Consider the following 24,325-nt stretch of genomic DNA (forward strand, 5'->3'; position numbering starts at 1 on the left):
TATACCGTAAATATACTGACGAATTATTTGTATTGCAGTTGCATCAGTGAAAAACCTCCGTTATTCACTTTTTGACATGCCTTTTTTCCGAATTTTTTTAAAAAATCTACAGATTAGGATGGCAAACGGATATGCTGCATTCGATGCGGCCTTGGACATGACTCTAAATTTCATTTCCACACGGTCTCTCTCAATGCACGTTGGCGCATTGTGCAAGGCTTGTGCGCCTGGTTTGTGGATCTAACTAGCTATTAATATTCGACGGAATATCAAAAACGATTAACTTGAATGATTCGTTAGTATGTTTACGGTACATTTTGAAAATGACACGGAATATTATGGTATATTTCTGAGGGAAAGTCACCGTCACCGACATGGCCGACAATGCACGGCTATTTAAACTATCCGCAGAGCTGAAGCAGCTAATGGAAATACTGTAAAAAACATGTAAAAACACTTTAATAAAAAATTGTTCAAATCATTAATTAATCTAAACATATTTAGATTTATTTTGCTTTTTTCAAGCTAAAAACTGCTTTTTCCTGTTGAAAACTTGCCAGCACTGCTTCCAGCTGTAGCTAGTGTTATCGTAATCGAATCTGTGCCACACAAAGGCCCCCGAATAATTTCTTCCTTACACAAATGGCTAGTTCCAGCTATGATGGTAAATTTTTTGGGCTCACCATCTACAAACTGTCTCATCTGTCCCTCTCCTAACCCATTGAACAGTGCTGCGGAAGCAGGCGCGCTCACTGGAAAATGAAATCGACCTGAAGCTGGTAGCGTTCAGTAAAATTGGAGCTGGCAGCGGGGGCAGCAGCGGCATAAGCAACAGCAGCAGCGCTGACACATCACCTCTGCTTGGGGACCTTGTCTTCGACTCGCTGTCCGAGGAAATCGAGCAGATGCTGGAGAAGGTAGGGAGTCCTGGGTGCTTGAGTTACTTACCCCACTTAAACGCATCCCTTCTCCGTCCAACCGCAGCTGTCGACCCTCAATGAGTCGATGTCCGACCTGCCAGCAACAGGTGCTGCCGCCATGCACACCCTACAGCGGCACAGAGAGATCCTGCACGGCTACAGGCAGGAGTTTAACAAAATATGCGCCAATCACACGGTGCGAATTGAGCGTGAGGAACTGCTCCGCGGTTCCGGCCTGACCACTTCAGGCAGTCCCTCGATATCGGGCCTTAGTCGTCGCGAGATGTACATGAAGGAGACCGGGCACTTGAGCAGCGCCAGTCACCTGGTGAACGATCAGATCAACATAGCCATCGAAACGCGCGACCATCTGCACGCCCAGCGTCAGGCCTTCAAGCGGCTGCAGACGCGATTCAATGACATATCGAATCGATTCCCACTGATTTCCAGGTAAGTTCCAGCTGGGCCACAGATTACAGGGCATATAAAAGGATGTCTCCTTCCTTTCAGTCTCATTCAGCGCATCAATATAAAGAAGCGGCGCGATTCGCTCATTCTGGGTGCGGTAGTGGCATTCTGCATAATTCTGCTTTTGCTCTATGCCTTCAATTAGCGACCCATCGTCTTGGACAATCCAAAGATAGAGCTTTTATCCAACTCAACTGCAGACATTTTGCAATTTCCGTTTATTTCTCCGATGGTATATGTGTATAATTAACTTGTGATAGCAATAAAATGTAGTATAAGGATGAATAATATATAACGTCGCTAACAAATCATAATTTCCAATATTAATACAATTTCTTACTCACCAAAGCAAGAAAATTCCCATCTGGGAAGAACGAAACAAGTGAAGTTAGTCATTCTATCACATCTGATATATACAATTCAGTCGTTGATCAGTAATTATAGTAGAAGTACAGAAGCCAGAAAGAGGATCAATAGGCAAAGACGGAAACTACGCAGCAGAGTAATCCGTTATTCTTTCAATTCGTATTTGCTGAGAGCGTGGCTTGAGAGCTGATGAGAGTCGTTTCAGCCGAGGGTGGGTGGAGCGGTGAGAAAGAAAAATTGAAGGAAGATCAAAAAGGAGTTGAGAGATAGCAACAGTATTGCAGGATCTAAATAAAGCTGGAGCTGAAAAAGAGGTAAGTAAAAAAAGCACGGATTTTCCACTCGCTTTGTTTCGCAAAGTATCCTTCAAGTTTTAAATCATATTCGAGCATTCAGTACAACATTTCATTCAATAATACTTCAAAATACTGAGAATTTTTGCCCGACATAAAAAAAAATTATAAATTTTACGAAAATGTCCCAGCCATCGGAAAATGCATCCCATGAAAATACAAACTACGATGATGAGCCCGACGAGTCGGTTGGTGAACGCCTCTGGGGATTGACCGAAATACTTCCGGATTCGCATCGCAACGCCATTTCAACAGTCGCCAAAGGAACCGTTGTTTGTGTCCAGAAAGTCTGCTCCGGGGCTTGGATGATATTGTCAGCCACCCTCATTCTGCTCGGGCCCATTATCTTCGAAATCGAACGCAACCACAAACCCAACTAAGCTTCATTTAATTAAATTAGATTAAATAAACATGAATGTACCTAATGAAATCGCAATTGACAATGAATAGCAAATAGCATTTGTAATTTGTAAACGGAAAACCAGTAAAAAGTAAAAATGGCTACCAAATTGGAATTAATAAATAAAAAATTGCAATAGAAAATTACTAGGTTGTTCGAAGGAACTGTACATTTTCGTATCTCTGTCTTCAGTCTAAACTCTTGGTTCGCCTTATCGATAGATCGATAGTTTAAAGTGGGTGACAGCCCTACAAAACATCTGTTGGGCGATGTGATAACAATTTCATTTTTTTACTCTATACCCTTTGATTTGTATTAAACTGAATTTTCTGAATAGAAATACGGAAACTTATTGGTAAACAGAGATGTCCATGCTGCCAAATCCAGCGGATCAGGCCGCAGAGGCGGCCAAGGCCCGCATGTACGGCTCCGAGGACCTCGACAGGTTGGCCATGCAGTTTGTGGGGAAAATGCAGCGATACCGCGAGAACATTGTGATACCGAGAACCATGGGACCGGTGAAGATCAAGACGAACGAAGAGAAGCTATTAGAGTCGGCTGTGGAGAGCTGTGGCTTCAAATGTGCAATGGCATGCGTTATGGGTGAGGCTCTCACATGTTTGGTTGGATTGTTTTGGTTATTTATGTACGATTCATCCACTCTCTAGGATACGGTCTTGGAGCTGCCCTTGGCCTGTTCAGTGCCTCCGTGAATCCCAACATGGCCGATCCGTTTGCGAACACGAAGAAGCAAACAGCCCGCGAGGTGTTCCGGGAGATGCGCGCCACCACGCATTCCTACGCCAAGAATTTCGCCCTAATTGGCGCTGTGTTCTCCGTTGTCGAGTGCGCGATTGAGAGTGTAAGTCAGCAGAGATCAAAGTTGTAACCCACCTTAATCCGTTTACCTGCAGAAACGTGGCGTCACCGACTGGCGCAACGGCACCTACGCTGGCGGCATCACCGGCGGACTGATTGGCCTACGCGCCGGCATAAAGGCTGGCGTCATAGGCGGCCTCGGCTTTGCGGCGTTCTCCACGGCAATCGACTTCTATATGCATTCTAGATAGGCGCAGCTTTGGATCCCTTTTATCGTATAAATGTTTGTTTCTAATTACCAAAATCGGGCTTTCGTCTTTCTTCAAAGTTGCCGCCCAGGAAATGGGCTCCCCTAACGAGCTCGGCACGATCAGCTCCAGCAGTGGTTTGTTTCCGCTGCTTCCTGCCTGGCTGCCGCTGCACAGTGCACAGAGTTTGAGCCGTGACATTTACAGCGCAGCTGCCAGCCATTAATATTAATCCAATGAAATGTAGACTCGGCCGCGGCATGGGCAGTGCGCTACAGTCTCGGTTTCGAATTCGGCCAACGACCGACCGGTTTAGCAGTGCCTTTGAGGCGGGGGTGGGGGAACCGAGTCCAGCTTGTGGGAACGGGAATCATGATCCAGCTTGGGGCGGCCGCAGAATGCCTTTGCCACAGCCACAGCCACAGCACATTTCCAGTTTCGTTCAGTTCGATTTGAGCAACAGGCAGGTAGAGATCGCCGTCGTTCTGCCGAGAGTTTCCGCTTTCAGTTTCTGCTGCAACGCGTTGATTTAAGACGAGTGTGCGATGCGAGGCTGAGACTTCGGATGAGGATGAGCATCAGTACGGCAGCTGCAAAAGTGCAACAGTAATACCGTACCACCAGCCACAACAATAGCAGCAGCAGCCGCAGCCGCAGCAAACAGCAAACGGGTTTCATTTGCAGACTGAAAGGCAAACGTCGCGTGTGTGCTTGTATGTTTTTGTGCGGTTGGGTCGCGTGCAGTTCACAAAAAATATGCAAAACCCTCAATTACTATATTAAGCATAGACCTAAAGACTATTAAGTAGATTAGATGGAGCTCTGGCCTGGAAGTACTACAGTTCTTCTCTCAGCGGCTAGATGAAAGCAAAATCAATTGTTGGCAAAGGCGGGTCGCCCCGCAACGGAGCGACAGAGATCAAATCTTGAACACACTGTGCGCGATCGTGACTCACAAGTGCCTGTGTAGTGTATCCAACAGCCGAGTCCGTTTGGCTGTCCGTCTGGCCGCAATGTTTATGCAACCAATTTCCAGAGCCGCAAGATCTCTTGTTTGCTTTCCCTTAGTTCTGCGTCGGATTCAATTTGCGTGTGTTCGGCGAACAACTCAATTCATGGATTGTTTTGTGTACAGTGTAGCCAACAACAAGTTCAATGAAACCAAGTGACACTTGCATCTAATTGGACTTGGTCTCTGTCCGTCCTCCTGTATTCGTATGTACATGCGTATGTACGAGTGAATCAAGAGTCGAAGACTCCGGGCGGCTGAGTCAACGGAGACCAGCGTCGAATTCGAGTCCAACGCCATTTGCTGGTTGCGCCATAGCCCCCGATCCGCTATCTTATCTCCTCGTAATCTCCGCGAAGAGAGTATTGGGCGCTGCAGTTTAGACCCCGCGCCGAACCACTCTGTAACCAGCAGCTGGCCAAGGAACCAAGGCATCAACAGCGACATTGACGACCTTGCTCGAAAGCAAGAAAGTGTGGGAAGGGGGGGAAAGAACCAGGTAGAATCAAAACAGACGAAGCCCAGTCGATGACTCAATTAGAATTCACTTTTACTTTGATGATTTAGCAGATAGCATAGCCCATACCCCACTCTCTCCTCGCTTTCCGTTCTGAGAGCGCTGCAGAGAGACAGAGAGAGCCAAATAGAGTACTCGAGCGAGAGAGCAGCGATATCTAATCAAAACAAATAATGCCAACGTCCCATGTCGGGGCTTGATTCATTAATTTAGTTCCATTTCCCGAAGAAAGCGGTCTGTCGCGCTCGAAACATTAGTCGTAATGAGAATATAGAAAAGCGAAATTAATACGAAAAGTGCCTTTTTAAGAACAGATCCATCAAAAAACAGATTCTGCTCTGATCCGAGATTCGAATACGATATAAAAACTGCAGGAAAACCGAAACAAATACAACGATGAAGCACAAATTTCTGCTGCTGGTGAGTAAAGTATATAATTATATATTTCCAGGCCTTACAAACACTATCGCTATCTTATCTGGAATACTTTTGGCCCGCTGTGTTTCGGTTCAGATAGGAGGAAGAGCACTACACTGTGTGCTGGTGGGGAGACCTTTTTATGGAGCCAAATAGTGACCTCTTTTTCTTTTGCGGGACCTAAAGTAGGGGGAAGCATCTGCTCCGTATCAGTCATCAATATAAACATATTCTGCCCATCTGCCTCTCGATCTTCTAGAAGGCCTCTTTGTAAAAGTGGCCACATTTGGTGTTTGATAAGTAATATAATAGAAAACCATAGGAATGAGATTGTAAGAACCAATTCAATGCAATGCCGTCATAGAAGGATCTAGATATGGCTGATTAAAGTATAATTCCTCAACGTCGTAAACAAATAATCTACAAAAATATTAGGAAAAAATGTTCAATTAAGAGAACAAAAAGTATAAATATTTTCCTTTAGGAGAATGGAATTTATAGAACTTATAGAACTTCTACACAGACCTTTGTTGCTTCGATTGGTAAACTTGGTAAACACTTGGTTTCAGAAAATAAACAACATTTTTGCGGAACAGCAGTTCGTCAATCCGTTTGCCTTAATCACATTTTTATCCATTTTGTATAAACATCAAAAGTGTTTAGTTTCAATTTTGATAAGCCAAAAATGCGCAAACTTTTCTACTGATAACATTTTCAAATTCATTTTGCACTCACACAATTTTTTAGATTTTGTTCCTACCTATAATTTCCCATAATAACTATCTCACTACTGAATTAAAAAATATGGGAAATACTCATAAGATAAGCAAAAAAAAGAATGTTTCTACAAGTGTTTTTGCTTAAATATCAATGTATGTACAACACTAATTGTAACCTTAGTGGTCTTGACATGCACTTCGTATCGTGACATTTGAGCACCAATTCAAAAACGGAATCTGAAATAGTGTAAACCCATTCATGGTCAGCACAGCGGGCGATCTTCTCCAGTGATGAGAGCACGTACACTCTAGCCTGACTTCCTCAACGGTTGAGTATAGCTCTTTTCCTGCTAGCTAATACCACTCCTTTGTATATACACGTCGGTTTCAAAATGAAACACCAGAGCTATGATTTTATATTGCATTTTATTAGGCCTTAAACGACACAATGAAAATGAGTTGAAAAAAGAATGAGGATAGCTGTTAGCCCTTTAGAATAATCAGTCACAATACCAAATATATCTATGAGTGCTATAGACGACGTCGAAGCTTTTTGGGGTTTTAGGAATATATATTCGATATTCAAAGGAACCGATTGAATGACCGAAACTAGGATAACCTCTCCGGGCATATTCAAACAACACTTATTCTTCAGTGTTGGGCAACGCAAGAACTTAACGGCCACTAAGAAATAGGAAATATTAATTCTTGAAAACAATCTTGAATTAAAGATAGTTATGAACAAATATGAAATTTCTAAACATTAACTAATTTTGATGCTTGCAGCTTCTCACTGTGACAGCGATGCTCCTAGCATTCGCGCAAGGCCAGCACGAGGACATTCCCTACCAGGCAGTGACGAACATCTGCCATACATGCGTGTGCCTGAGCACCCAGGACAGCAATCATCGCATCCACCAGACCCTCAATTGCGACATGAAAAACTTTGAGCACATTCTGCCCCGATGGCCCACCGAGTTTGGCACCCAGTCCACGGGCACAGAGATTGTGGCCACGTACTCGGGCAACCGCATCCGTCTGCTGCAGCAGCTGCCGGCTACGAATGCGACCTTGACACTGTCCTGTCGCCACTGCGGCTTGCAGCAGCTGCAGGCGCCGCTCTTCATGGATGTGCCCAATGTGGAGGCGCTCTATCTGAGCTGGAACGAGATCGCCGAGGACGCGCTGACGCCAGAGCTATTTCGGGGTCCCTTCAAGACCACCAAGTACGAGCCGATTGGGCTCAAGGACCTGGATCTAAGCCACAACCGCATCGCTCTGCTGTATCGCAAACTCTTCGAGCACACCCCGCAGCTGATCAAGCTAAACTTGGCCTACAATCTACTAAGCGAACTGGACGATGCCACCGCCTCAGCCCTGGCCTCGGTGACGACGCTGCAGCGCCTCGATCTGTCCCACAACGGACTGGCGAGTCTGCCCAGCGAGCTCTTCTCCAAGCTAAGCAGCCTCCGCATTCTGGATTTGTCTGGCAACGAGTTCACCGTGGTTCCGCCCAGCATCCAGCAGCTGGGCAAGTCACTGGTGCAACTGAATCTGGCGGGTAATCAGTTCAACGACTTAAATGCGCTGAGTTTCCAGAAGTTGGAGGCACTGCGTCGGCTTAACATAAGCGATCTGCCTGCCTTGAGCACCATTCACCGGGGCGCTTTGGCTCTGCCGGCACTGGAGCAGCTAGAGTGCTCCAGAAATCCCAAGCTGGAGCTCCTGGAGCTGAACGATTTGCTGGTCAGCCGCGGGCTGTCGCAACTGGACATCTCCCACAACGCACTGAGCACGCTCACCCTTAACGTGAGCAGCAGTAACAGTAGCGCGGTAGCTTGGCCCCGGCTCCGCAGTGTGTCCATTGCGGGCAATCCCTGGTACTGCAGCTGCGACCTGCTCCAGGCCCTCGAGTTGGTCGACGTGCAGCGCGCCGAGCAGTCTGGCGGCGCAGCGGAGGCCCGTTGCGATACGCCCTATTTGCTGGCTGGAACTCCGCTCTCTAACCTGACGTCACAGAAGATCTGTAGTATGGTTATCCCGAAGAAGTATCGCGCCGTGGACGAGGAGCCACCGCGCTTCCTGCGACGCCGCTACATCGTTCTTACGGCCATCATTGCAAGCGTGGTGGTGGTCCTCGGCCTGCTTATCGGATTCGTCGTGGTCTGCGTGCGACGCCGTCTCAAGGGCAATGACTACGGCGTCCAGCCCATCCGCTACACCAGCGTGAGGGGCAGCAACCTGTCCGCCTTCTCGCAGCTGCAGCCCGCTTCGGTGGCCAGCAAGTTCAACAATGCCGCCAGTGCGGGCACCACAGGTGCAGCCAATGCCTGAGCCCAGTCCCGGATAGGATCAGGATCAGGTTGATCGCACCCGCGTTAGCTGCACGAATTTCGAGCCAAAGATGTCCACGAAAGTGTTTCTGCCACTTAAGCCCCTACCTAAACCGAAAAGACTTTGTGTGCTATCGTGCTATCCTGTACATATGTATGTAGTCCCCCAGTGGAGCTGTTCCCAGCTCCCACCACCACCCCTATAGTTTCTAGTGCTGCCATTGATGTATGTATTGTACTTAAGTTTCGAAAACTAGCGTTAAATAAACCATTTTCAAATAAAATCAAGTTCTTTACGACAGCTAGGGGAGGAGGTGCAGCCACGGGTTTTTCATAAATGAAGAACTCTTCGAAGTGCAGCAAATATACATAACATCCCATCATCATATCCGATTTATTTAAAAAGTATGAATTAAGAGGTGTATCTAAAAGATATCTTCCGTTAAGACAGATGTTCAAAGAGTTTAAGGTAACTCGTATATGAATATTATATCCGACCCTTAGAAAATATCCACCAGCTTGAGAATTTATAACAGATGGAATCCTTATTACAGCCAGAATGCAGAATATCTCCTCCAGTGTGCGCCCTCTGGCGGAGTGAGCGAGATATAACGGCCGGATGGCACATATATGCTATAAGTTACATAAATAATAATATTTACAGAGTACCAGGTATTAGTAGTAACTCAAGTTCGTTCTGGAGCTGCATCCTGAATGAACAATCGAAACAAGTTCAGCGGAGCACGGATTTTTATCTACTTACAAAAGTTTATTATTTGCGCGTCTTCTTTTTACAGCAATTACTAAATACGAAAACACAGGAACAAACTGAACGGCAGGATGGAGGGGTGGAGTCGCTCGGCGCGCGGCTTATCTCACAAATTGGTTAGATAAAAGATAAAAGCTTATACAGATAGTGCCGAATATGTGGGAGATAGTGCGGAAGTGGGAGCAATGAAAAGGTAGCCAGTAATGGGGTCTATACAATCGCATTGTCTAGCACTCGCTCTCCAGAAGTTCTTCCTCGACCGCTGTTGGCGGACGGGGCAACTGGGTGGCATCCAGTTTAAACAGGTTGATGGCCTGCTTCTGGGCCAGGAACTGACGCATCTCGGCAAAGTTGTCTCGCTCCTTGTGCTGCTTGCTGCGCTGCTTGAGGTCCCGTTCGTCGGCAGAGTCCGACTCGGAGTCGGTGCCGGAGCTGCGATCTGTCTGAGATACATCGGTCAGGCGATTGTCTGCCTGCTGCTGTTGTTGTTCCACTTGCTCGGTTTGGCCGAAGAGCTCGTCCACGTTGATACCCTTGGAGGCGAGAACCTCGCGCTCCTTCTCCAACATTACTTGGCGTATGGGATCGATGCGATCCTTGAGCTGCTTCAACACTGGCTTGAACTTTCCCTTCGTGATGCGCTTTTCGAAGTTGAGCAGTTCCTTCTCGGGCGAGGGGTAGGGCGCCTGCTGTTCTGCCTCGTACTGCTGAGCTTCGTTCTCGTCGTACATGTAGGCGTAGAAGTCATCCTTCTGCTGCGTCTCGCCCACGTTCTGCGAGAACTCAACGCGCAAAATACTGTCGGGAAACTCATCGTCCGCCTTCGTAGAGCTGTCTGCCTTGGGCAGGTCTTCCTCAAGATCCAGCTTGCTGTGCAAAAACTTGTTGTAGACCAGCATCAGGCGTTGGAAATCATCACAGCATACGGCCAGCGCATTCTCGATCCCGCGCATGTTGCTGGCCACGGCCACAAGTTCTTTGGCATTATTCTTGTGAGCCGCCTCCGTGGCCGTCAGCTGCTGCAGAGTAATATCCAGGGCCTGGCACTCGCCGGCCACGGCCACCATGCAGGCACTGAGCTTCAGCGAGGAGTGCTGCAGTACAGCAATTGGGCCGCTTTGCTGCTGCTGTGCCTTGGCCGCATGCAACTCCGCCAGCTCCATTTGTTTCCTGTTCTGCATGGCAACGGCCAGGTTGCCGAAGTGGTGCTCCTCCTCATGGACTAATTGCCGCACAAGACAATCGATTTTCACCAATTCCTCGCTTAGCTGAGAGATCGACGGCCGCGTCGTGATGGTCAGCGCCAGGCGGAGCAGATATTGCGACTGCACATAGGCAAAGATGTTGTGGAAATCCTGCATAGAATCTGGGATTACCAAGACTGCAAACACTGTGGGAAATAAACCACTGTACCTTTATGTGCTTCGGACTGTAGTCCGTCACATTGTTTTTAAAGTACTCGCACTCTCGCAGCTCCTCCATGGGCGCATAGTATGAGCCGTATTTGGTGGGTAGCGGGTAATCCGTCTCCAGCTTGCGCGTGGCGTCGTAGAGTATCTCGGTTACCTCCTTGGCCGCCGTTATGCAATCCCAGGCTCGCTCGATCTGTCGCGATCTGTGCATGAAAATAAATAAGCAAGCCATTGAATCATTTTGTGTCAATGGCCTTACTCAATTAGTTCTGCCTGCTTCATGATGATAATCTCCTGAAAGTACGTCATGTTGCGCCTGATGCAATTCCCAAACTCATCAATGGTCCGCACGAGCTGCTCCAGCTTGCGCTCCACAATCTTGTTGCGGCACACAAAGACGCTCTTTACGGCAAAGAGGGCTGTAAAGGTGCCGGTCACGAGGATCGTGGGAAGCATGGTGAGCCGCAGCCTACGCGGTGTGACAAAGTGCTCCAGAAGTGTGCCGCCCAGCAGCAGGCAGGCATTCCGCGTGGTCAGCAGTCGCCGGCCGGGACGGGAGGCCGCAGAGGACTGCAGGTCCTGCATGCATTGCTCGAGCGCCTCGACGTGGTCAACGAGCAGGCGCTTCGAGTAGAGTATCTTTTGCAGCAGGCCATCCTGTATTACCTGTGTGTTACGCAGTGCGTTAGACAATTTATTAATAGCATGTGTTTTCTGCACGGCACTCACCTGTTTCTGCTTTAGTTCATCCACTAGCTGGCGACGCTCAAAACGTTGCTGAAATCGAATTAAAACAACGTTTATCAGTAATCAATATCACTACAGTTGTCCTATGCACATCTACGTACCTTGAGCTCTTGCATTTTAGCCGTTTTGTGGTTTAGAAAGTGCACTTTTAAAGTGCATTTTACGAGAAAATCAGTTCGATAAAATATACGGTCTGACCGATAAAAAAACATAGTTAGCCCTCTTAGCCCCCTTCTTTTAAACAGGTGAACAGCTTGTGTGAAACGGCGGCAAATAGCACTGCTTGTAAATTATTCTTGTAGAATTATATTCTTCCTCTTTACTTAAAATAAACCCAACGATATCTTTCACCTGGGAGTCATTAGTTTCGTGAAGTGCGTTTTAATACCCACTGGTCGACACTGGGTTAATCGTCTTCTGTCAATACTCGGAAATAATATTCCTCGGTTTTTATATTCGATTTGATATTACTTGCTAGCTAGATCCTTCAGCCCTGACCAAATAATTTTATCCAATAAAATAATCAATTTTCTGCAGTATTGGCTAGTTTTAGGTACTCCCCTTTTATTGCATTGTGTCTCAAATAAGGTTTAAGCTAAAAAGGCCAACAAAAAATTAAAGCATAACGTAAGTATGTACGGAATAAACGTAAAAGCGTATGGAATGTTACGTAAATGCTGCTGGTAAACCGGGATCAGCTATGAGAATTGAAATATATATCCCCTTTTTAATTTTTGTCAATCAAAATTCTCTTTTCCAAGATTCCTTGAAATGTAATTAATAATAGCCTTTCTCAGATTGAAATGTTTCAGACTTATTTATGCATTTTATTTGTTTTCTGTATATATGTACATATATAAAGATTCCATTCATGGCCTCTGTAAGAATTAAATGGAAAATCAAAATTTCATTGAGATAGCTTTACAGCAGAGACGGACTAGTTCCTGCATTCACTGGTTCCTGAGATGACAAAAATCTTTTGGTTATAATAATATTCCGATCTGATCCATATTCGGCAATTTGGTAGATATGGTCATTCTCTATGATGGTGGGGCGGAAGGGGGTGAAACCGACTTTTAACAGTGAGATCTAACAGAATTATGGATATCAAATTTGGTTGCTATAGCTCTAATAGTCTCTGAGATCCTTTAAATCGGGGCGAAGATTTGAAAAACATTTTTAACAGTGACATATAATAGAAGTCTGCACACAAAACGTCGTTGCTCTAGCTCTCATAGGGACGGACAGACAAACATAGCTCAATCGACTCGGCTATGGGGTCGGAAACGCTTCCTGCTGGACGTTAATACACCCCTATACTCATTTTGAGTATCGGTTATAAAAAACAGCAGAAGCAATCATTATAAGGGCGGGCTTTAGAAGCTGGGGAGTTCGGTTTGACGCGAATACCAATGTCCGCTAGTTTATCGATCAGGTAGAAAAGTAAGTCGAAGCACATGCAATACACCAAGACTACATTTAAGTGCTTATGCCAATAGCATTGCAAGGTCGTGCACTCGAGTAGTGGCTCATGTTGGTGTGAGCGTCAGGGTCACCATTTTGCGATGCTAATCAGATCCGACATAAGATTAACAGTCGTACTTGGTAACAAAAGTTGGGACGAAGGTGGCGTCCCGGTCGGAAGGACATATAGCAAAAGGAGAATGTGATCTGCGGCTGCAGAGTTTCCTCAGTTATGTCTTTAGTATTGAATTTTTTTCCAAGGTAAATACAACAGTAATGGGGTGAAAGATTCATGGGTATCAGTGTAAAAGCGTCAGAAAGTGAAAATCAGCAGGTCGATCTCACGCTTCCTGAAGACACCACAAGTGGCGCACGTGTAGAGGAACTAATTGCAGTCTCAGACTCGCTGCAACTCAGCCACACTATCCTGGAATAGTATATGTACGATCAATTTGGCGGAGCAGGGTTCAGGACAAGGCTACCACGTTACCAATTAGTTCAAGGCAACTTCGAAGCTTCCAAATCCAGTCGTATACTCCTACTGTCCCATACTAAATTTCTGAATAATTCAATTCTCAAGTAACACAGTATAAAATCGACGCGTTTAAATCGACGTACCTAAACCGATTTTGTTAATAACAAAAGACTTACTGGCTAGTTTTATCAGCTATAGCTATTGCAGCCGGCTTTTTGTAGTGTTTACAATAATTAGAAACCGTAAAATCCTAATACTATACCAGAAGGATTTCATTTTTTTTGTATTTTATTTGTAGGTACTTAGCCTAGTTTGTGTTTTTCAAGATTACATAGAATTTGTTTACATATCTAGTAGATCAATAGCCCATTTACATAAAATCGACATCATAAAAAATTGTTTGTGGAGTTGGTAAACGCAGTTCTCAAAGTAGGGTCTGGCCAGGAGCTTTAGAGCCCGTGGGGCGAGTAAATACATACAGATGTGGATAGGCGTGGTACAATTTTGCTATGTGTTAGACAGATGTGAGATTTTATATAATAAATAACATGGTTTCTGCTCGTGCCGGTTTAATATCTGGGGATGCACGTGTTCGGCGACTGCTCGCAGTGGAATGGAAAGTACGCTGCCATGCCACAGCTAGATCTAGGGGTACTTCCATTTACAAGTGGTAGGTGGCAGGCACGGCACGCGGGTAGTCCAGATCGTACATTTGTGCCTTGATGAAGGCCACCTTGTTGGCGGGCTCGGGATAAACGGTGGCCAGTCCGTTCTTGTAGGCGTATTCCACAATCTTCTCGGCAATGGCTATCGAGCAGTTGACAATCGAGGGGAGGGGTGGGTACAGGCTGCCCCTGTTCAGATCATCCTTGGAGACCAGCTCGGCAAGGCGCTCGGCCGAGACCAGGAACACCTCTTCGGGAATGGTAAGCATTCCGGCGCACAGGACACCGAGAGCCACGCCCGGAAAGATGTACGAGTTGTTGCCCTGGCCAGGATAGAACTTGCGGCCGTTGTACGTCACTGGGGCGAACGGCGATCCAGATGCAAATATGCACTTGCCCTGGGTGTGTGTGTACGCCTCCTCGGCGGTGCACTCGGCCTTGCTGGTGGGGTTCGACAGGGCGAAGATGATGGGGGTCTCGTTGATCTCGGCCATCTTCTCCAGGATCTCCTTGGTGAAGGCTCCACCTTGGGCGGCAGCGCCAATCAGCACATTGGGACGCACGCGACGCACAGCCTCTTCCAGGGTATCGATCGGAGCGTGAGTCTGGGCAAAGTGCAGCTTGTGCTCGGTGAGGCCACCCTTTGGGCGGTCACGGACAATGACGCCACGGCTAGAAATACGTTAGCCAGTTAGCTTTTAATGTGGATGTGGAATAGAGTATGTTTGTTACCTGTCCACCATCCAGATGCGAGCCTTGGCCTCATCATCGGTGAGTCCTTCGGCCTTCATCGCCATGGTGCAGAGCGTGGCAATGCCGAGAGCGGCCTCGCCAGCTCCTAAGAACAGGAGCACATTGTCCTTCAGCGTGGTCTTCTTGATCTTCAGCGAGGCCAACAGACCGGCCACGGCCACCGAGGCGGTGCCCTGAATGTCATCGTTGAAGGTGCAGTACGAGTCACGGTACTTGGACAGCAGACGGAAAGCATTCGCGTTGGCAAAGTCCTCGAACTGGATGAGGCAGTTCTGGCCAAAGCGACGCACACATCCCTTCATGAACTCTTCGATGAACTCGTCGTAGAGGGCGCCGGTGGGACGCTTCTGGCGCAGACCCACATACAGGGGATCCTCCAGAATGCTTTCAGTGTTCGTGCCCACATCCAAGGTAATGGGCAGGCATTGCGATGGCTTGATACCGGCCAGAGCCGTGTACAGGGACAGCTTGCCCACGGGAATGCCCATGCCATTGGCCCCGAGATCGCCCAGACCCAGGATACGCTCGCCGTCGGTCACCACAATGGCGCGCACATCTGTCTCGGGCCAGTTCTTGAGCACCTCGTAGACGTGGCCCTTGTCCTTGATCGATATGTACATGCCCTTGGCGTGCTGGTAGATCAGGCTGTACTTCTGGCAGGCCAGACCCACCGTTGGGGTGTACACCAGCGGCATCATGTGGGCGATGTCCGAGCTGAGCACCTTGTAGAACAGGCGCTCGTTGCTCTCCGACAGGCTGATCAGGTACATGTACTTGTCCAAGTCGTTCTCCAATCGGTCAAGCAGGATGCGGCTATGCTTGACCTGCTCCTCATCGTCGCGCACCACGTACGGCAGAAGGCCATGGATGCCCAACTGCTGGCGTTCCTCGTGTGTGAAAGCCAGACCCTGAAGGAGATGAATATGTACATTATAACTAGCAAAAGTTGTCTCTCAAACCTATGATTTGCAGAGTTCGAATTTGAAAAGATCACCCGACAATTAATTAGTGCACAATGATCTGCTCTGAGGCTCTGGCTATCACTCTGGCGTTCGCTGAAATGGTGGAAAAGTTTGCTGCTGCTTATCATTCACCCATCGCCTGAGCACGCGCCATTCCTCCGGATAGACAATCTGACTGTCGTGAGCCCTGCCGCTGTCTGTCGCGTCGGTCTGACCTTGCCATGTTCAGAAGCTGGGTAGTGAATGGGGCGAGATTAGCGCTCGCCCAGGCACCAGCCCGATTTCAAGTTCAAAGTCAAATTCTAGCTCTGGCTCTGGCTCTGGCTCTGTCCATGCCGATCGCGATTCGCGAACCGGTATTCAAATGCATTGTGCGGGGAGGGGGTTTGGGGGTTTGACTCGAAATGACTCAGAGCTGAGCTGGCCTCGATTCACACGCACGATGATGCGGTGGTTTTGAAAGTTTGCTTTGTAATTGCTGCGTCTATTTTCGAAAATGCCTGCGAGCCATACAATATTACGCGATTATGTTGGGGGCGTTCCTCAAAACCCCTGACTAGGTCTTCGCCAATGAAAAAACGTGCCAATTGGCTTCCAAACATATGCATTACGCTGGCTTATGACAGGTTTAAGGAATTTTTACGGATGTACTCGTAGTACCTGCTGATATGCACATTAGGGAATAATTACTCGTGCATTAAATGTAATTATGCGAACACCAAAATCGTGACCGGACAAAGGTATTGTGAAAATGTCAAAGTTTATCGTAAGTTTCTGCCACTGAGACATCGTTCACCTTTAATTTACGGGCATGTTTATCCACTGCTGTTCGATCTATTATAAAACTTTTAAAAGTCCGAGACCATTTGTCTTATTTCTTTTGCTTTGAGGGGCGAATAAATTAATTTTTTCCCGGCGAACATGGTATTTCCTCAACTTTCTTTGGTCTTAAATATAGATTGTATCCATCATTCCTTGGGGTTTTACCAAATGATAGAGAATCATTGGATTACCCCAGGTTGAGATGACAAGCAGTATTTTTATGTTCATTCATGCTGACTTGGTAAGGTGCTAATTCTGATAAAAAAGTAGTATCTATGGTTTCAACATTGTGGCTTAGAATGGCTAGAAATAGCCACGTTAGGGTGACGTGCTCGATGAGAACTGACTAACTAATATTCTTTTATTGATGCCCTGTGTGGGACTTCATTTGACGTCTTTACTACTTCCATTGCTCTAATGCTATCTAAGTGTCTTTGCTTGAAGTGTCTTTTCAGTAAATTGTGTAGCTCTAGTTAATGTATTCATCGAGATGCTTGCTGGGTATGACAAAGAGCACCCTATTTGTAAGTTTATCATACAAATTTCCCATCTCCCAAGGAGAAGGCTCGCTCGTCAGTCTGTGTTTATAAAAGTCTAGAAACAAAATACTCGAGCCAAACATGAAAGTTGATCTAAACAAAGCTTATTTGAATCATTATTTGAAGGGGAAGCGCATGCGTGAAGTGCGTGGACTTGCGTCAAGTTTCGGTCAATTTAATACAATTTCGTTCGGTGCGGTTGTAGTTGTTCTGATTAGAGGGCTTGTGCGGTGTGAGAATTCCATTTAAGACAATAAACGAGCTACGAGTCGCGTACCATGCCCGAGTGAGCCCCCATAAACACTAATTTCCCGTTATCGCTGGCTACGTCATCGGTGGGCTGGTGAAATAATAAAAAACTTGAGAACGACACCGTTGACATTGAAATCGACAGCACAACGGCACGACGGACGATAAGCGAGCGAAAGTGTGTACCGTCTGGCTGCCTGGCAACAGGTATTCTCCACATCAAGTGCGGCAAAAATTCAAGCTTGCCACACAACGAAATGTAGAGACAACTCTGCGATATCGCATACGAAATTCGTTTGAAATTGCAAAAAAAAAAACAAAACAAAAACCAAAGACAGAAAAAGACAAAAAAAAAATAAACGCCTCAAACCAAAACACGAATTAGCGCTCAGCTGATATTTGCACCGTCTGGCGCGACCAGTTACAGATAATGATGATCCTCATCATCATCATAATTAATGGATGTCTGGGTCAGAGCTCTGAATACCTCCAGATGACGAAAGCGCCGCCTTAATCAGCGCGAGCTCAGGCAGACATAAGAGGCATAATTCCCAGCCCAGCAAATTGTTTCCTCTGCAAAGGTGAGCTGATGAAAGGCCTTTTGTTCAAGGCTTGCACTTTGTGCCATTGTGGGCCAGGCTGTGCGGAATGATGGGAGGATGCATGGATGTGTCAGGGTCTCAAGGCAGCTTTGGAACGGAGCGGAAGTGACACAAGAAAGGATAATGCTACTTATGTGTGGTAGTGGAATAGGAAACTAAAAATGTACGAAAAAACGTCTTTTATGGAATAAAACTTCCAAGTAAATCTTCAAAAATACTATCATGAAATTACTTGGAATTAAAAGTGTTTCTTTACACAGAAAACAATCGAACTATGTGCCTTTAACAGAGCTACAGTAAGTGCCGAACTATATGCTCTGCTCATTCGGTGCGGCACATTGACCGCTTGAATTTGTTTAAATTTTTAATTTCCTTTGAAAGCCAATAAACAACACCAATAGCAGGCGAGCAGAGAATGAAGCAAGAGACAAACAAAAAGGCATACTTATGCAAATTATCGTCTGGTGTGAGCAAACACGCTGATGTATGGTTCGACTATATATAATATACATATGTATGTACATACATATGTATGTATGTACATGGCTGATAGAGGGCGATGAGTGAGAGTATTATCGCACTTGGTTCTTGTTTTTTTTTTTTGCGGTTCGGAACGGAGTTAAATTTATGGGTAAATGTAGGTCAGTTCTTGGTGCTGGTTCGGCCTTCGGCCTTCTGTCTTCTCTCTTCCGACAGTAGTTTTTTTTTGCGATAAGAACTTGAAAACTTTCCATCGGTTTGCGGAAAAGAGAAATGAAAACATTTCCAGTTGGAATATAAACATCAGCTGTTGAGTGCAGAACTCAAGTAGGGGACAGAGACAGGGCACCGCGATAAGCAAGTGTCGTTTGCTCGGAACGAAGTAGAATAACATCTCCGATAAGACAAAGATACCGGTATTTTCTGCCTACAATATTAATTTCAGTTTAAACATTTCCTGACATTGTGCTTCGACGTAATAAGAGATTGGGAATAATCATTATTATTGTTATTAAAGGCATTTAGGGAAGAACATTTCCGGAGGGGGTTCTTTACTGAAGCTTCTGCTCACGTTGCGAAATGCAATTGATATTCATCCTATATTCTATTATATAGAGGAGTACTCCTACTATTATTGTTTCGTCATTCTGACTGTAATAATTGTTTGATCGAAGCGCTATTTGAGTACATATAAAACTGTGTATATCCCAATTTCAGGGAGAGGAATGGGCCGTTTATAAAAACATGTAAAACAACATTCTCTGTCTTTCGGCTACTGCATGCAGCTGTATAAAATAAAACATGCCCTTGTCCCCCTCGAGCACCGGGTACAACTACAGAAGACCCATGCGCCTCACTCTCTCTTTCTCTCTGTGCTCTCTCAGCAGCAACAATGGAACCAAATTGGCTCTCATCTGCCATGCGAAAATAGCGGAAAAACAATTGCAAGCCGAAAAGCACAAACAGCATCGCATCTCGTCTGCAAATTGGCATTGAACTTGAAATGCAATCTAAGAGAACAAGTTGAAAGATTAATTCTGTCAGGTCTCATGTTAGCTGCTTGATAGCCCATGGATATTTAATTGACCAATTATAGCTGCTTGCTATCGATTTTCTGTGTGTTCCGACGTCTGACATCAGCCACAAAAAAAAAAATGAATAAAAAAAAAACAAATCGTATGAGCTTTGGTCTTCCAGTGCGGCGCGTGTTCGAGTGAAACTGGACTGACAGTCTGGCTGTTGCTCTCCCGCTCTCGCACTGGGCCCGGCTATGTCATCTAAAGGTCACCCACACCAGACACCACGCACTCGCCGTAAGAAATGGAGCAACTGCCAAAAAGTATATATTTTATTCTCTGCTTTGAATTGTCAGCTGACATTTCCGTTAAATAGTTATTTATGTATTTATGAATTGGAATTTTTGTATGGCATTGCTTTAAAAATAGCCAGCAGCGAATTGTGAAATCCTAGCGGAGTAGGGACTGGTACTAGACTCGTGGCTACCACTGTCATGTCAGTCAGGAAAGCCTATCATCGATTCCCCCTCAGGGCAGATTCACATCAAAAAACCCACCCTGCACGCAACACTTTTGCCTGGTACTTTTCCACTCAAAATTTCTGCTGCCCAAGGGCTAAATACATAAGAAGAGAGCCGGAGCGGAGCGGGGACTCACCTTTGCATAGCGCTTGTCGTGGAGACGGGTTAATCCGGAGATGCTTCCAACGACTTCGTTGTCGCCGGTGCCCCAAAGTCCCAGACGATCGCGGGGCGTATACTGGTCAATGTTGACTAACTTGCTCATGTCGTCGTTGTTGTTGCTGCAGTTGCTGTAAGAACGCTGCGGCGGCTGGAAGCTGTGGCTCAGTTGCTGCTGGTGGAGAGCGTTGAGACTCCGGTGAAGCTGGTTCCAGTGGTGCTGCGAGGATAACTGAAGTCCTTGCGGTGGAGGCGGCAAGTCCGTTGCTTGTAGTTGATCGCTTGGCTTCGCTGCTTCTGCTCGGTCAGCTGCTGCTGCTGGGGCTTCTGATGATGATGTTGCTCTGTCGCCGTCGCTTTGCGTACTGATTTGTGTCGTTAGTTTTGCAAAATTGGAAAGTTCGTATTCGAGTGTTGTCGTCGTTGTAGTCGTATGATTGTTACACACACGACTACTGCGCCATTTTTGCGCCGACGTCGGAGCGTCGCCACATCTACATGGTGCTGCTCCCGCCGTATGGGTGTGTGTGCAAGAGAGAATGTGGGCTGGTGTGGGCAGGGTGGTTGTGGCTGCCGTGCTCTCATTGTTGTTGTTCGCTAGTGCGCCTGAGCGCGGGTCAGCTGTTCGGCAGTGAGAACAGCTGCTGCTGGTGCTCCGAGAGCTACCAACGGGAATTGTGGTTTTGTAGAGGCCGTGCTGTGGCTGTTGTTGTTGCTGCTGAAGGTATGGTGTTATTTGGCCATTGGAAGGGCTGTGGGAATTATTTGCAGTTGGATATACCGGCGTGCTGGGGGGACGAGATATTGGAAAAGAGACAGAGAGAGAGAGAGGGGAATAGTAAGTATGTGGGAATGTGCGCTATGTAATTCAATTAAGGAATTGTGGGAATCGACTGTTATGTGAAGAAATGTCAGCCATCTGTTCCCTACTTTGTCTTTGACTTTATCCCTCCAGCCGAATCGGAACAGGTGATGCTCGTTCCAGACAGGCTTTCGATCCGATAAGCCGTGATAAGCAATGTCATTGATTAACCCTGCCCCCGCTCCACGCCCACTTGTTCGTTAGGACTAATACGATTATGTGGGTATTATGTATTAGTCTAACACTCACAGCAGCTTGAGCCGTCGTCCAAAGGTTCCGCTCGAGTACGCGGAATAGCGCCGGAGAGCAGAGTACATCGTAGCTGCACCTGATATGGTCTCTATATGTACAAGACACTTGAAGTTCGTTCCGATTCCGCTTTCCTTGTACGTATGTATGTATGTAATTGTCTCTGAGAAACCGTCTCTATTTTGCTAATTTTCACTGACTACCGTGCTAGAGCACTCAAAGGGAACTGAGCTCAACATGCAGCACTCGATTTCTCGCTCAGTCTTTTTGCCATTTACATTTTACACTTTCCTTCTACTGATTAACTCTCGCCAGATTGTCGGCGCTCGGACGGAAAGCAGCTGACTGATAAAAGCGGCAAATGTGTACATACATATGTATGTTTATATATTTATTTGCCCGTTTATGTGGCATAATAACAACAATACAAGTGTCTGGGCCAAAGAACACAGAACGAAAGCATTTCGATAAAGTTCAGATACCGTCAGATCACAGTGTCGTCCCTCTAAAGAGGGTCCCCTTTGATTGGAACTCAGAAAAGCTCATAGACAAAACGATTTTTCGCGACGAGAATGACCTTGAATCGGATGATCGGGGATGACTATCCCCAATGATGAATACAGATTGGAATTGCCAATATCATTGCAAATTTAACCGAATTAGTAATTCGAATTGTGGAAGAAAAATGTTACTACCTTGAGGCTGAAAAATGAGTGATTAAAAAACAATAGTCAGTTCAATGACTGCAAGGTCACGTTTCAAACGGAAATTGGTCCAAAACGGTTAAAAACTATACCTAAGCGGGTTCGGTCCAGCATGTACAAAAAGGTACGGTCAAAATATGATAAGCTAGCTGAAGGCCCTAGGCAAGAAAATATAACCGATATTTCGGATATTATGCTCCAAAAATTTGTTAGGAATTATTGTTTTTTTTGGTCAGACTCTTTTAAATTTGAGAAAAGTCTTATTTTTAAAGGTTTTCCTCATAACTTGAGTACGAAGAAGAGTGTGAATTTTGAATTCCGCTCAGAACTTTGTAGATTACAAAAAAATATGTCTGGGAAATATTAGGCTTTCAAATGAAAAATCAATGTAAAATGGAAACTTTAAATTTCAGAAATTATATTGGTTTCTTGCTATTTTATATTTTATTCGTATATGCTCGTTTAGTGAGTTCTTAGTTTTTGCCAATTCCTTTTGCTTTTTTTCATCTTATGTTCGTTATATTTTATTAAGTTCTGTCTATAAAATTAATAGCGAACCAGCCCAAATTAAACCTTAGGCTTAACGTTCAATATTCCGTACCATAGCGATCCCCAACCAGTCTCCAGAGTTTGCACTTGAGGCAATCACATGCAACGTGCGTTTCGAAGTCTGAACCATTCAATTATTACACAAAAATTGAAAGTACGAGTACATGGCATGCCAATAAATTGGAACATTACACACATGTGTGCGGAGCAACCTTCATCAATATTAATAATTCACTGAAGCTTTGTTTCGTGTGTTCAATCTTTTTTTTATTATTTTTCGAGAACTTTCATGACCGAATAGCGAAAAGCACCTGTCGCTCGGTTTCGGTTTTTTCTGGCTCTCCAGCGATCCAATAAGGGTTTAATTCGAAAATCGTTAATTATAGATGCAGACACCTGCTGCCCGCCCCGCCTTAACTATCGATGGACGGTGTGGCGTGTGCCACCCCACTTGTCCGATGTGTCGGGTGTCGATGAGTCGCGCGTAAATCGCTGATAAAACGCCAGTAAATCGCATCGTTAAACACTAATGACAGTGCCAGATGAAGATTTCTGACAGCAACAGCTCGGGGGTGTGGCTGGGGCGTTTGTTTTTATTTATTTCACGTGCAGTCTAAATAAGCCAACTAATTGCAGGGTGGAGCTACAAGTTGGGGGAGACAGATTCTACACAGTGCTACTAATGGATCAAACGGAGAAGCGTGGAATGGAATGTAAAAATGACTCGAGGAATGTTTTGATAGACTCATTTTGTGTTGCTTCGAGTATATGGACTTTTACTCTCAGTTGAACTAATTTTCATCTCAATTCAGATTGATTTTAACATATACACATTTTTGTAACAAGAATGTAAGTATTTCATGGAGATGGAAATATCTTTGAAGATTAATTTACTTGGAACTTAATAATATTGTATCACTGCTTGAGCAACTAATCGGGCACCTCTCGCACTCCTCAAGTCCTCCCTTCGTTTGCAGTTGCCTTTTGCGGGGCTGCTGTTTTTTTTTGTTTTTTCTTTTTGCGTTTCCTTACCCATTTTCATCGAAATTTCTTACGGCATTGCGATCGGCGCAAATGGAACTGGAATTGCCCATTTTCAGTACCGATTCGGATAATTAACTGCAGCAAAACCTGAGCTCGTTAATTGAAATCAGAGCGCCAGTACCTGACGTTCCACAGATGTTCATAAGCCAAGGGAGAATGCAACAATAGAGAACTTTTCGTGTTTTGAAGGCAAGTTTTACAAGTCTGGCACCGGCGACACGAAGGTTTGCCTGAAATATTTCGAGCAGCGTTAATAACCAATATTAAAACAGTGTTTTTGCACTCGAATCGGTTTGTAACCCGCACTGCCAAGTTGTTCAATCATCGACTCTGAACCGCCCGAAACCGAACCGAATCAAAAACTAAACTCGGACTGAAAACGCGGCTCGGCCTGAGGCCACTTGTAGCGGCGTTGCCCAAAGGAGAATGGGAGTGCAAGTGAGCGACAGAGCTTGCACACACCAACAGAAAAACCCATCCACTGAGCGAAAAAGTTCGTCTTAGAGTTAATTTTCGGGCAATGTTTAGGGATAGAGGGCTAAAATATATAATTGTCCTGGAATGATCGACCACACAGATAATATATAGCATTTGTGATGGAAACAAATGCTCTTTGGAATTTTCCTATGATAATAAACTGGTACCAGAGATTGAACAAAAATGAACTTATACATATTTATACATATACATATTTATGAATATATAGTGTTTTT

General features: G+C 45.6%; 6 protein-coding genes across 7 annotated transcripts; 4 read left to right on the top strand and 2 right to left on the bottom strand.

Moving 5' to 3' along the window:
- The first annotated feature begins 608 nt into the window (after positions 1-608).
- Positions 609-1,699, top strand: LOC6587215 (Golgi SNAP receptor complex member 1). Its single transcript, XM_002013815.2, has 4 exons — positions 609-664; positions 730-917; positions 985-1,370; positions 1,431-1,699. The coding sequence occupies exons 1-4, from the start codon at positions 643-645 to the stop codon at positions 1,531-1,533; spliced, it is 699 nt and encodes a 232-aa protein (XP_002013851.1). The 5' UTR covers positions 609-642; the 3' UTR covers positions 1,534-1,699.
- A 503-nt stretch (positions 1,700-2,202) lies between these two features.
- On the top strand, positions 2,203-2,615 carry LOC6587311 (mitochondrial import receptor subunit TOM22 homolog). The gene has a single exon (XM_002013816.2). It carries the CDS (start codon positions 2,230-2,232, stop codon positions 2,485-2,487), a length of 258 nt encoding a protein of 85 aa, XP_002013852.1. The 5' UTR covers positions 2,203-2,229; the 3' UTR covers positions 2,488-2,615.
- Positions 2,616-2,857: 242 nt separating this feature from the next.
- On the top strand, positions 2,858-3,630 carry LOC6587299 (mitochondrial import inner membrane translocase subunit Tim22). The gene is made up of 3 exons (XM_002013817.2): positions 2,858-3,110; positions 3,176-3,369; positions 3,422-3,630. Exons 1-3 carry the CDS (start codon positions 2,873-2,875, stop codon positions 3,575-3,577), a joined length of 588 nt encoding a protein of 195 aa, XP_002013853.1. The 5' UTR covers positions 2,858-2,872; the 3' UTR covers positions 3,578-3,630.
- A 1,177-nt stretch (positions 3,631-4,807) lies between these two features.
- On the top strand, positions 4,808-8,853 carry LOC6588438 (carboxypeptidase N subunit 2). The gene is made up of 2 exons (XM_002013818.2): positions 4,808-5,520; positions 7,023-8,853. The coding sequence occupies exons 1-2, from the start codon at positions 5,497-5,499 to the stop codon at positions 8,568-8,570; spliced, it is 1,572 nt and encodes a 523-aa protein (XP_002013854.1). The 5' UTR covers positions 4,808-5,496; the 3' UTR covers positions 8,571-8,853.
- A 438-nt stretch (positions 8,854-9,291) lies between these two features.
- LOC6587309 lies at positions 9,292-11,630 on the bottom strand. The gene is made up of 5 exons (XM_002013819.2): positions 11,599-11,630; positions 11,480-11,527; positions 11,010-11,416; positions 10,752-10,953; positions 9,292-10,693 (listed from the first exon to the last, which is right to left on the bottom strand). Exons 1-5 carry the CDS (start codon positions 11,611-11,613, stop codon positions 9,566-9,568), a joined length of 1,800 nt encoding a protein of 599 aa, XP_002013855.1. The 5' UTR covers positions 11,614-11,630; the 3' UTR covers positions 9,292-9,565.
- Positions 11,631-13,706: 2,076 nt separating this feature from the next.
- LOC6587322 (NADP-dependent malic enzyme) lies at positions 13,707-23,899 on the bottom strand. 2 transcript variants are annotated; one of them, XM_002013821.2, is made up of 4 exons: positions 23,601-23,899; positions 20,182-20,992; positions 14,834-15,762; positions 13,707-14,773 (listed from the first exon to the last, which is right to left on the bottom strand). In XM_002013821.2, the coding sequence occupies exons 1-4, from the start codon at positions 23,660-23,662 to the stop codon at positions 14,098-14,100; spliced, it is 2,478 nt and encodes an 825-aa protein (XP_002013857.2). In that variant the 5' UTR covers positions 23,663-23,899; the 3' UTR covers positions 13,707-14,097. The 2 variants fall into 2 exon arrangements, with proteins under 2 accessions (XP_002013857.2, XP_026840529.1); XM_026984728.1 differs by lacking the exon at positions 23,601-23,899 and adding an exon at positions 21,316-21,428.
- Positions 23,900-24,325: the final 426 nt, after the last annotated feature.

This window comes from Drosophila persimilis, unplaced genomic scaffold, assembly GCF_003286085.1.
Source record: "Drosophila persimilis strain 14011-0111.01,24,50 unplaced genomic scaffold, DperRS2 tig00000000-arrow-pilon, whole genome shotgun sequence".
NCBI classification, from domain to species: Eukaryota; Metazoa; Arthropoda; class Insecta; order Diptera; family Drosophilidae; genus Drosophila; species Drosophila persimilis.